Source organism: Dasypus novemcinctus, chromosome 8, assembly GCF_030445035.2.
Source record: "Dasypus novemcinctus isolate mDasNov1 chromosome 8, mDasNov1.1.hap2, whole genome shotgun sequence".
Classification (NCBI taxonomy): domain Eukaryota; kingdom Metazoa; phylum Chordata; class Mammalia; order Cingulata; family Dasypodidae; genus Dasypus; species Dasypus novemcinctus.
Genome location: NC_080680.1, coordinates 92,894,287 through 92,905,965, shown reverse-complemented (window position 1 = coordinate 92,905,965; position 11,679 = coordinate 92,894,287). Strand labels below are relative to the sequence as shown.

The 11,679-nt window shown below is 49.5% G+C and overlaps 1 protein-coding gene across 3 annotated transcripts in view; it reads right to left on the bottom strand.

Annotated features, from left to right (window-relative positions):
• Nucleotides 1–5,871: 5,871 nt before the first annotated feature.
• The window catches only part of NR6A1 (nuclear receptor subfamily 6 group A member 1), a 266,007-nt gene continuing 260,199 nt past the window's right edge, over nucleotides 5,872–11,679 (bottom strand). For 2 of the 3 annotated variants that reach the window (XM_058302400.2, XM_058302399.2), the window contains exon 10: nucleotides 5,872–11,076. In XM_058302400.2, the coding sequence (XP_058158383.1) occupies nucleotides 10,988–11,076 (89 nt within the window). In that variant the 3' untranslated portion in view covers nucleotides 5,872–10,987. The remainder of the gene's footprint in view (nucleotides 11,077–11,679) is intronic. The other variant, XM_023590221.3, reaches the window with a different exon arrangement.

Genomic DNA, 11,679 nt, shown 5'->3' with positions numbered 1-11,679 from the left:
TAACAGCGGCAGACCAAAAAAAGAGTCATGATTATTTGCACTGTTTTGATGGGAGACTTTGTAAAATAGGGCCCACTTTCCCTGCCTTCTTAGAAAGGGCAAGCAGGATCTTTCAGCACTACAGTACCATGAAAAGAGCCAAGCTGGCTTGGCCACAGTCTTGTGGTGCATCCTTGAGTCCTGAGGAAAATTGCTAAGGGACCAGTAGTGGAGACTAGATTAAATCCCAGGTCTGCCACCTTTTAGCTGTGTGACCTGGGTCCAGCCACTTCCCCTCTCTGGGCCTCATTTCCTTTCTGTAAAATGGAGACAAAATGAGATAATGTAATATACTCAGTGGCTTCCTGGCATGTAGTGTGTGCTCAATAAATGTCAGTAAAACACGAACAACGAACTGAAGGCCTGGCAGGTCTGTCCTTAGGGGCCCTTTCTATGTTGAGTCTGAGATTGCGACATCGTCCTGATGTTTGCCCTTCTGTGACCGAGTGACTCACCCCGGCCAGGGAGACCCAGGGGAAGGCAGGATGAGGGTAGAGTTGTCTCTGGGTCCCCAGAGGCCAGCACGGAGCAAGCATCGGTGTGTTCATGGAATGACTGTCGCTGCACGGCAGGGTCCCAGATGCTGCCAGTGAGCACAGAGGCCTGCCACCTGCTCCTCCATTGTCCTGGCTCTTTCCCATTAGGCAGTCAGTTGTCACTTCCCACCACCCCGAAGGCTAGGCCCTCCTCATCCCCTACCCAAATTTCTAATTAGCACTGGATATGCTGCGAGAACCTCCCTTCCTCTGTGCTGCCCTTCCTCTGCCCGCTGCCCTCAACTGTCCTGGGTGTTCCTTGGGAAGGGAAGAAGCAAGGGCTGCCGGATGCTGGGAATGGCGAGGCCTGACAAGGAAGTGCCTCCCATATGCCAGCCCCACTACCAACCCCTCTACACCGGTGGTCAGTGTTGAACCCTCTCCACCCTCCTGGGAGGTAGTGGTTTTCTCTTCACTTCCCATAGCAGCATTTGAGAGATGAGGCCGAAGCCAGGGTGATGTGGAGGCAGGGTTCAAGTCCAGCAGTGGGAGTCCGGAGCCGGGGCCTGCAGGCTCTGAGGGCCCCTGGCTCGGCCAGAGCCCCCTGGGTGGCCTATTTGCCCCTTCTTTCGAGTGCTAGCCCAGGTGTTCCCAGGCCACGAACCCCCCGGAAGGAGGAGGAGAAGGGGAGTCGTCGGACCTGGGCTCCCGCCTGCCACCCACCGCAGGGAAACAAAGCCCACAGTCTCCCTTCTAAGTGGGGACTTTCCCAAAGTGCCAGGCCTGCTTCCTGGAGGTGGAACAAGGAACAAACAGACCTGAGACCCAGAAACTGAAACAGAGAGGAGAAAGGGGTTGGGGCCTCGCGTAGAAAGGCGAAAGAGAAAAGCCAGAGACAGAGACAGAAGATGAGGAAAGAGAGAGCAAAGGGAGATGCATTCACAGCAAGAGAGCCCCAGACATGGTGAGAGCCTGCGAAAGAAAGAGAGGGAGAGAGAGCTCGAGGGGCGGAAAATGAGGAGAGAGAGAGGGTTAGGAGCCCAGAGAGCTGGAGGCAGAGGGAGTGCGGAGACCCCGTGCAGGGCAGAGGAGGGGGTGGGCCTGCTGGCAGCAGCAGAGGCTGTTTCCGCTGCACCCCTTATCAGCCTGCTGCCAGATGTTCAGATCCGATGCCAATGTCAGAGAAGTCCATAGTGCCGGGTCAAGGCCGTGGCCACGGGAGCCTCAGCTGCAGTGTGGGGAGGGGGGCCAGGGGCCTGCGATAGACCTGCTCGGTCTTCCCCCTCCGCCTCTTGGCTGTGCGGCTGGACCACCTGGTGGGGGTGGGGAAGACCAGGTGCCTCTGGGAGCCACTTCTCTAGACTGAGAGCAGGGACTCGGGGGAGGTAGAGTGGGGCTCCTGGCAACACGTGGACACGTACATCTTTGCACACCCTCACATGTGAGGAACACGTGGACACATGCACAAGACAACACAAGTACATACACGTGCACAAAGCCACACAGGGACAACTCACAGACAGCGCTCCATCACTGCACCCCCTCCGTACCCCACAGCCTGCTGGAGCCTCGGCTCTGCATGATCAGCTCAGTGACCCCCTTACCTGAGCCAGGGCTGCAGTTAGAGCTCGAGAAGCAAAGTGAGAGCCTCCCTGTGGCTGGCAGAGTGCCCAGCGGCCACCCTCCTCCTCTACGAACAGGATACTCTCAGAATCTGCATGCCCTTGAGGGGTCGGCCAAAGGAACTGGGACCCTCTGGAATAGGCCTGGTGGAGACCTCAGCAGGAGCTGCAGGCGCTACGTGTCTGGCAGTGCTGGGGTTGCAGCCTTGGGACTGGGCCTCACTACCATGCTCCTGGAGTGTGCAGCCACAGCTGGGGCTCCCTTCCCGGGGGAGCTTATCTCACGGTGCACACGCTTGGCCCTCAAGGGGTGACCCAGCCTTGCTCCCCACATTCCTCTTCAACCACGCAGCCGGTGGGCCCCCCACAGACATGAGACTGAGCCTGTGCTTGGGGGTGGGTGGGCAGGAGCCACCACTCAGGGCCCGGCTCTCCGGGCCTCAGCCCTCTGCTGCCATCTCTGGGGTCTCCTCTCTGTTTCTGAGCGTCTCTCCGGTTTTGTCTCGGTCACTATGAATCTGTATTTGTCACTGTTTTGCCTCAATGTGCCTTTCAGAAGGGTTGTTTCTCTCTGCTTGTTTCAGTCTCTTTAATCTGCCTCTCTTTGCTCTATCTCTCTCAGGGGTCCTTGAGTGGGATCAAATCTGGGACACCTCTGCTCTTCTTTCTGGCTCCGAGTGGCCAGCCTCGATGGGAAGGTAGGAGAAATCAGTCTGTGGGAGATAGGGAAAAGGGCCTGGGTAAATGGAGGTCTTGGACTTGTAATTGGTGAACTGGGCAGCCCTAGCAGTGCAGGACCCCCTTGCACCCACCTACTAAGGGTCAGTCCAGATACTGGACACTGGTCAAGGCCTGGAGCTGGTGGGCTCCCTGGTATCGAGAAGACTGAGGGGTAGGAGGAGGAAGCTGGAGCGGCAGGTCTCCTGGCTTGAGGGCCTCCTTCCTGTTTGTAGGGAAGTGGCTGCTTCAGAAAGCTGCTCAGGGGAGAGGAGGGAGGCCATGGTGACTTCCGGGAAGCTGGCCAAGGGCCCGAGGCCACCCTCCCCGTACCCACATGGGGCCCTCTGGCCCTGGCTTAAAATAGTGCAGTTCCTCCGCTGCTGCTGCTGCTGCTGGGCCCAGCCGAGTCCTCCAAGTGCTGCTGGCTGCTGCTTGTGCTGCCACCCGAGGCCTGGGATGGAGGGGATTCACCCAGCTATGCAGTCCTTCCCCAGCTGATGCTGGAGGCTGAGTGTTGGCAGTATGAGTGGAAGGGGCCATTGCAGAGAAAGCGTGTCTTTCTCTGGACTCAAATCTCAGCTCCTATCCTGACCAGCTGTGCAACTATGGGCCCAGGTTGCCTCCCTGAACCTGTTTCCATTTATGTAAAATGGGGTGAGGGCTTCTCTTTCAAACTAAATGAGACCACCTGTGTAGGGATCTCAGAACCTTGCCAGGCATAAAGTGGACACTCAGAAACTGGGAGTTCCCTTTGCCTCTTGATGGACTGTACCTCAAACTCCTCAACTGAGGAAGGGTCTCCTTGGAGCTTCTAGGACTAGGTGTTGAGCAGGGAAGGTCTGCGGGGAGGGAGTTTGCAGGGAGGGCAAGGATGGGGCTGTGGTCTCCATGGTGAGACTTGTTGCTAAGGAACAAGACTCCAAGAGCCCTGGGCCTGGCAGTTGGGCACTTTAACCACAGTATCATCAGAAGGCTGATTATCACTGTGGGCCTAAAACCTTGCTAGGTGGCCAAGTCAAGGCCAGGCCAAGCCAGAGAAGTGGCTTCTGGCTCTGTGGATTTCTGCTTTTGGGGTGAGGGGCTGCAGCTCCCCTCACACAGCTTCCCTCATATGAATTGCTTCACTGAGTCCCTACTTTGAGCCAGCCACAGCCAATGCTCCCTAAACCCAAGACAAAGGCACCAGTATCTCCATTTATCTTTTAGGGAAAGTGAGGCTGAGAGAGCATTTATCTGGATCAAGGTGACGCACTAGTAAGAAGAGCTGGGATTAGAACTCGGATGGTGAGACCCGACTGATGTGCCTGCTGTCACACAAGTTGCCTGGGGGGAAGTGATCCCTGGGAGAGGGCACCATATAGTCACACCCAACCTTACCTCAACACCCTCTCCTTCATTTTTTGTTTTGCCCCAATCTCTGGCATAACACAGAGCTGCCAGCATTCCCTGCTCTTCACTTACATACAGATGGTTTGCGCGAGGATAAAGATCTTGGCACAAATCCTGCCTAATAGTAGGCCATCAATGCCAGTTTATATCATTCCTGAGGTCACACTATTTATGTAACCATAGGCAAGTTGCTTAACCTCTCTGGGCATCAGCTTTCTTATCTGCAAAATGGGATCATTATAGCACCAACCCTCACTGGGTTTCCTCGAGAAATCAGTAATCTAATGCACATGAAATGCTCAGCCCAGTGCTTTGCTTTGCTCTCTGTATTAATTACTTTATTATTCTTTCCTTCCAGACTATTGCCTGGCACTCAAAGGCACTAAAAACTCAGCTAAGTAGAAATTTATAAATTTATAAAGGTTCCACCAAATACTGTCCCAACAGAATTTTCACAGCTATGCTGGGGGGGAAATGTTTCATGCTCAAACATGTTTGGTAGACCCTGGGTTAATTAAAATTAGCTTTATTAGTTAAGACGTCACAAGCCTTTACTATGCACCAGTGAAGGTTGAGAGTCAATAAGCAGAAAATAGAGTAAGTGCAGTATTTCCCAAAATTTTGGCAGCAGTCCTCCTACTTACTTTTCCATGGAGCCATCTCATGGGATGTGTATGGTGAGAAATCACATAGATTTAGTGCCTGCAGCACTTCACATATATTCAGGACAGCACTGCTTTTCAGCTCAATTCGGTTTGGTCTGTGCATCCATCTCTTACAGAAATTAATCCTTGATTAGTTTTAATAGAATTTTGTTAATAGCAAAAAGTTCAACCAAAGGCCATTACTGAGCTTTGTTACAAACTCCAGACGTTCATATTCAGCACTATTGACTTGCTAAGGCTGAGCAGGGAGGAAGCCTGTTATAACTTTGATATAGATAGACCTGGATTCAAAAGCCAATTATGCCACTTAGTCATGTGTCATCTTTAGCAAATGACTTTACTTCCTCAAGTCTCAATTTGCTTTTGAGTAAAGTGGGACTATTCCTTGCATAGTTATGAGGATTACATGAGATATTGCATAAAAGGCACCAACCATACTGCCTGGTGCTGTGTAGATGCTCAACAAGTGTGCTGTCTTCTTGCACCTGTCTTATCTGTTCTCTTGTGGGGCAAGGCAGGCAGTCTATTAATTCACTGTGCAGTGTTTCCTTTGCCCTAAAACCCTCTCTCTCAAACCTCAAGGGCTCGCTGGTTCCTTGTGAGGTTTGAGAAGGCAGCTGACTTTCCTCATTCCACACATGAGAATTTAATACAATTTGATCAGACTCTCCTCAGCCTTTTTCCTCCCAGACCGAGACTACATCTTTCTTCACACAACCCTCAACCCAAGCTCTGCCATTTGTCTATCACATGAGCACATAGAGCAGGTGCCTCAGTCAGTGCTGGCTCATTGATTCAAGAAGTTCTTAGCGAGACCTCCCTTCTGCCAGACCCTCAGCAGTAAGATTTGGGGTAGGTGTCAGCTATAAGCAGGAGCAACAGGTCTGTAGGTGTGAGCTAATTCCTCAGGAAACCCCACAGTCCCTCCCCAGAACCCTAGACAAGCTTCACAGTCAGATGCCATGTGCAGAAGGATTCACATTTATTGGTTCAAATACAGTACCTAACACTTGCTAAACATGCATCTCACACTAATTGGTCACATTTCCACAGGTAGTCAATTCACAGAACAGGGCCCATCCCTCACCAGCTGGCAGGGTGGGAGGTAGCAGAGGGCCTGGGTAGCCCGCAGAACCCACCAACTAACATTTGGTTATGTAGCTTTGATGGAGCCAGGTGGCAGGCAGCCTGTTAGCTGGCCCTTTGGGACAAGGGCTCAGAGACATCCCGTTTACTCGATTCCTCTGTAGGACTGTGGGTGGAGGTGGGCCTAGGGAAGCCCGGGGGTAGGCTTGTGGATGCATGTGCCACCAGAGCACCGGAAGGTAGAGGATAGGAAGGAAATGGAGGCCTCTTCAAGGGGGTGGCTAGTTCCTGGCTGGGCAGGTGGGAAAGACTCCCCAGACACGGCCCAGACATTACAATACAGCCACAAGCCCCTATCGCAGGCTTGGGATGGCAACACAGACAAAAACACCAACACCCCAGGGCAGGCAGGCTTGCTTTCCCGACAGAAACATGTAAACAGAATAGAAGCTACAGTATTCTTTTCCCACAGGATTCCTCTGTGAGGAATCAACCAGGATGTCACTCAAGAGGTAGTTTTTCTTCTTTATCATGGAAATTTGAGTCAACAACATTATCAACTATTACATGACTGTTTTAAGAGTAAGAAAACAATGGTCACCAAAGGGCAAAAATGATCCTTTGGTTGGCAGGACTGTCTCCAGGATTTGGAAGACTAGCCTCCACCAGTAACACAACTTTTTTCTTGAACTTGTAGCAGGCTCTGGTCTGATTCACAGCTTTTCTTTGAGCCCACTGTAGATTCTGGAATGGGCTGTGGCCCATTTAGTGCTGCAGGCCCCGAAGAGGGAGGCCAGGTGGGAACTAGACTGAGTAGAGAAACAAGCTTCTTACGAGCTGGTAGAGGCAGGGCCACCATGGCTCATGTTGCAGGACAGTTAAGGAGTCTTCGAGTCTCAAGGTAGCACAGGTCTAGCTAAAGAAGCTCCAGAAGGCTCTCTGGCCAGAGGAGAGGGCCCCTGACTCTGAAGAAAACAGACCAGGTCTGGCTCCCAAGCCTAGAAAGCTGTTGCCTATGGCAGCCAAGAGAGGGGTTTCTGCGGACCCTATAATTAAATACACATCCCTGAGCTGTGGCCCCAGAAACCCTTGCCTCAAGGCTATCCAGTTTCTAGAATCTGGTGGAATGATTGCCATTTCTCATCCTGAGACACAGATAAAACATCATTTCACAGACACTGGACATAGATGCTTCAGAGGAAAAAGGGAGAAATGGTCAGCTGCAAAGGCAGAAGGGAGTGTGGGGAGACTTGTGGATCAAGGTGTGGGGGGGAGTAAGAGTAGGTTTTTGTGGGGTTTTTTTGTTTTGTTTTTTTTTTTCCTTTTTAAAAAAATCAAAGAAAAATTCAAAGTTTAATAAAAGGGCTAGTCTGAAAGACTGGATTTCTTAAAACAATTGTAAAACTTAAAAAAAAAAAGAAAAAAAAAAAAGACCAGGGCCCAGAGCTAAAGTCTTGGAACCACTGCTCAACTTCCTGCCCTGATGGGAAGCTAGGGCTCCTTTTAGTTTGGCTAAACTTGGACATGACTTAGATGTTGCCCATGCTGGGTTTTCTGTCTATCTCCATCTGTCCCATTCCCCAGGAATTCAAGAATGAACAAATGAACAAATGTAGGAAATGGGTAGCAGAGAAAGGCAGCTAGCTCTTTCCCAGGGTTTTAAGGCCCTGATGACATTGACTATGGCAGGTACTTGCTTCCCTGAGATGAGGTGGCAGGTGCAAGGCAGTTCCGTGTGGGGTGGGTGACTTTCAGTGATGCCATGGTGACCCCTAAGTTTCCCCCATTGCTCCACTGTACCTGGGGAACAGGGAAGTGCCTGCCTACTGCCTTCTATCCCTGGAGGTTTGCCCACCTCACTTAGGGCTGGGGTGGGCATTGGGTGTCCTCTGTGACAAGTGGGATGCTAGAGACAGGTTCTGAGGAGTTTCTCCAGACTAAAGGCAAGACCCCCAAACCATGTTTATAACTCTAAAAGTCTATAAAGGAACCAGAGAGCATGAATTGTAGGTGAAGTTCCAAGGTTCCAAATTTCTCTTTTGGGTCAAGAAAACATTGAAAGGGAAAGGAGTGGAAAAACTTGTATTTCAACAGAGTGAAAGCAGGCTGGACTCTCCTTTTCCACACAACTTTCAGAAGTCATATTTTTATGGTGGAAAATTCTCAAAGTGAGTACTGTTGGTGGCAGAGGATAAGAGAGAGGACAGAAGAGAAAGGAATTAAGAGACAACATGCACAGCTTTCCTTCTTCTACTAGCAAAAAGGCTACCTGTTAACCAAACATTATGGGAAGAAAGGTAAAAACCAAACATACCAAACCTCCCCCTCCAACCTTTCTCTGTGTCCTTCAAACCAAATTCACAAATACATCTAGTGGCTGACCTAATGTCTCCACGCTGCTAGCTACACTCCTACCTTCTCCTCATAATACCTGAGTTTGCAATGTAACACATTCACTTTACCCTGTTTTAAAAAAAGCCCAAGTCTTAAAAGGACTGGGTGCAGAAGACATTAAAGGCAGTCCACAGGTCAGGCTCCGGCTTGGAACACACAGCCACTTGGCTCAGAGATTCTGCAGGCTCTTGGCAATGAATGGGCTCTTTGTTCAGTGGAATCTGCCGCAAACATTTGTAAAAATGGATTTGTATAATAGCAACTTGCAGAACCTTCCCCCTCTCCACAAATTAACAACTTGCTCTGCTTAATAACTATGTTATTGAAAATACATGTTCTTGTCTCAAAGAGCAATTTCCTTTGATACCCTTTGATACAAGGGGTAAAATGCTTAATTTAACAGAAAAGCAATTTCCAAAAAAAAAAAATAATTTGACAGATGGAGGTCTAAGCAAAGAAATATGCTGCACACAGAAGTTGTCTTGGAACAGGGGTCTCTGATATACGTCTCCTCTCCTATTTTGTGGGAAGCAGCTCAGAACTCTGACCTGTAGTCAAATAATGTGATCTAGTTGGTTAAATAAAAATTCAGGGGAACAAAGAAAAATACCAGGAACTTAGAAATAAACAGATATACACACATAAATCTTCCCACTGACATGTGGAAAACATGCTAATTGGAGCTTTTCCTGAGGAATATATCTCTCTTCTTTCTTCTTTTTTTTCTTCCTCAGAGTTTTTGGGGAAATGGCATTGAGGAGTAACACTCTTGAGTTTTAGATCCATCAAGGGACAAAGTCATCACTTTTCTGGTACCCGTAACATTTCACCAGAGAGAAAAAATTACAATCAGACACAGACTACCCAGTACGCACATGATGTGGTAGTTCACTGGGAAAGTTTGCTAAGTTGAGTTGGGGAGAGAGCAAATGGCCTTTGACCAAACAGATAGGAGGAGTTGCTGTGAGCTCTTCAAGTCCACCCAACTAAGCGGTTTATCTGCTGCATGGTTAAGGGAGGTACTTGGGTATAGGTGGGACAATTGCTATAGTAAGGCAGAGAAGGGAAAAGCATCTGAAAGAGTTCCAAGACATACCTGGTGTGGCTGCTGACCAAAGCCAAGAGGGAAGGAACACTTCCTGGGGATGGGTGGCGCAGGTAGTGAAAGAACAAGGGGTCCAGGCCATATCTGCAGAGGTAGCAGCCAGGCCCTTAGGAACTTGAGGTAGTTTAAAGCCCCCCCTCCCATCTAGGTACTTTTGGCTCCAGCCCTCTGGGCCTTGGTCAGCCAAGCCACTGATGTTGTAAGGGATATCTGTGCCACTCTGGGCCTTGGGCTTTCTGGCCTGGGGTCCTTAGGAAGCCTGCTATCATATTGAGAGGTATCATATTGAGTAGAATTTGGGGGTAAAATTTCTGGTCAGCAGGTAGCTGAATGGTCCTTCTTATTGTTTAAAAAAAAAAAAAAGATTGTAGTTTTGGATTCAGTCCTGGGGGTGGGACAGGATGAGGTGAGGGATGGAGCAAGGGATTCCAAGGGAGGAGTGTTCGTTCTGTTAGCAGTCTGGCCTTTGTCTACTACCCTTTGAAGAAAGTAAGGTGAAAAGAGAATAAATCAGTAGTAAGCACCAGGATTCAGAGCTTGGCATTTTGCTCAGATGGTTTCTCAAAAGGCCAATAGGAAGTCAAATTTATAAGGAAAAGGCAAGAAGTCTGAGGAAGGCAGGCCTTAGTAGATCCAGGTCAGGGATTTAGGTAGCTGTGAGTCCTAAGGGGGCTGGTAGGCAAGACCCAAGGATTGGCTTATTCCCTGGAGGAAAAGTTCACAGTGGCAGAGAATGGTAGAGGTGGAGGTTTAGGTGTAGGTGGAAGCAGAGTGTGAGAACAGAAACCTTTCTGCCCTGAGGACTTGCTTGGTGGGAGGATCCCTAACCTAGGTTTGGCAACTGTGCCCCGCTCTCAACTTCCATGCTTTTCAAAGAAAAGAGATGGCCAAATCCTCATGTCCTGCCTTGTTCACAATGTCTCACCCACTTCACCTGGTAAACCTAAACAACATTTTGCGTCTCAACAGTGTGCCCTTTCACCTGGCAATTCTGTGGTTAGAAAAAGGCAGTTTGCTCTCTGACAGACGAATGTATGAGGTCTGCTGAGAAAATGTGGAAAAAGTAGGAATGGAAACCCCTCCTTCTTTTCCAATGAGGTAGTCATCTTTTGTCAATATTATGGAAATAGTCATCTCAGCCCCATCCCACCCTCTCCCTCAAAATACAAAAGAACTATCTCTAAACAATGACAACACTGTAACATTAAACATCTTCACATTCTGTAAACTGCAAGGAAATGCATCAGCTGCATTCACATAAAAGCATGTGCATCATGTTGAAGGCCATACATTCAACTCTGTCGTGAAATAAATATATAGAAAAATGAGGTTAAAAAAACAGACAAACAAACAAAAACTCTTCTTGCTATGGAGGGAGCTGAAAACGGTGTTCCACAGCCTCCATATTGGTCTCTCTGGCTCTTTCCTCTGGAGCCTGTCCTGCCCACCCTAGGCACCATGGATGGCCTGAGGAGGGGCGCTGGGAACAGGTCATTCCTTGCCCACACTTGTCTTGCAGGAATGCAGCACCACCTTAAAAAGGAGGGGAAGCTGTTCCAGGGGCACATTCACCATCTTTCCTGGGAACAAGGTGAGAAATAAAACAAACAGTTAGCAGTGACCACTAAGTGGAAGGGTGATCTGCCTCCCCTTGGACTGGTGGTAAAGGGAGAATACTGCCTCATTTATTTATTTTTTCAAAGTTTTATTTATTTCTCCCCACCCCATTGTCTGCTCTCTGTGTCCATTCACTTTGTGTTCTTCTGTGTCCACCTATATTCTCATCAGGTGGCACTGGGGATCTGTGTCTCTTTTTGTTGCATCATCTTACTGCGTCAGCTCTCCGTGTGTGTGGCACCACTCCTGGGTGGGCTGCAGTTTCATGTGGGGCAGCTCTGCTTGCACGGGGGGCACCCTTATGTGGGGGCATCCCTGCGTGGGCCAGCACTCCTTGCATGCAGCAGCACTGTGCGTGGGCCAGTTCACCACATGAGGCAGGGGACCCTGGATATAGAACCCTTGGACCTCCTATATGGTAGGCGGATGCTCTATCTGTTGAGCCACATCCGCTTCCCAAGAATACCGCCTTCTTGAGTGACTGGGGCAAGGGACATGCCAGAATTATCATGAAGGTTCCAGAGACTAGGCTAACTAAGTTCTTGACATGCAGACTTATTGTCATG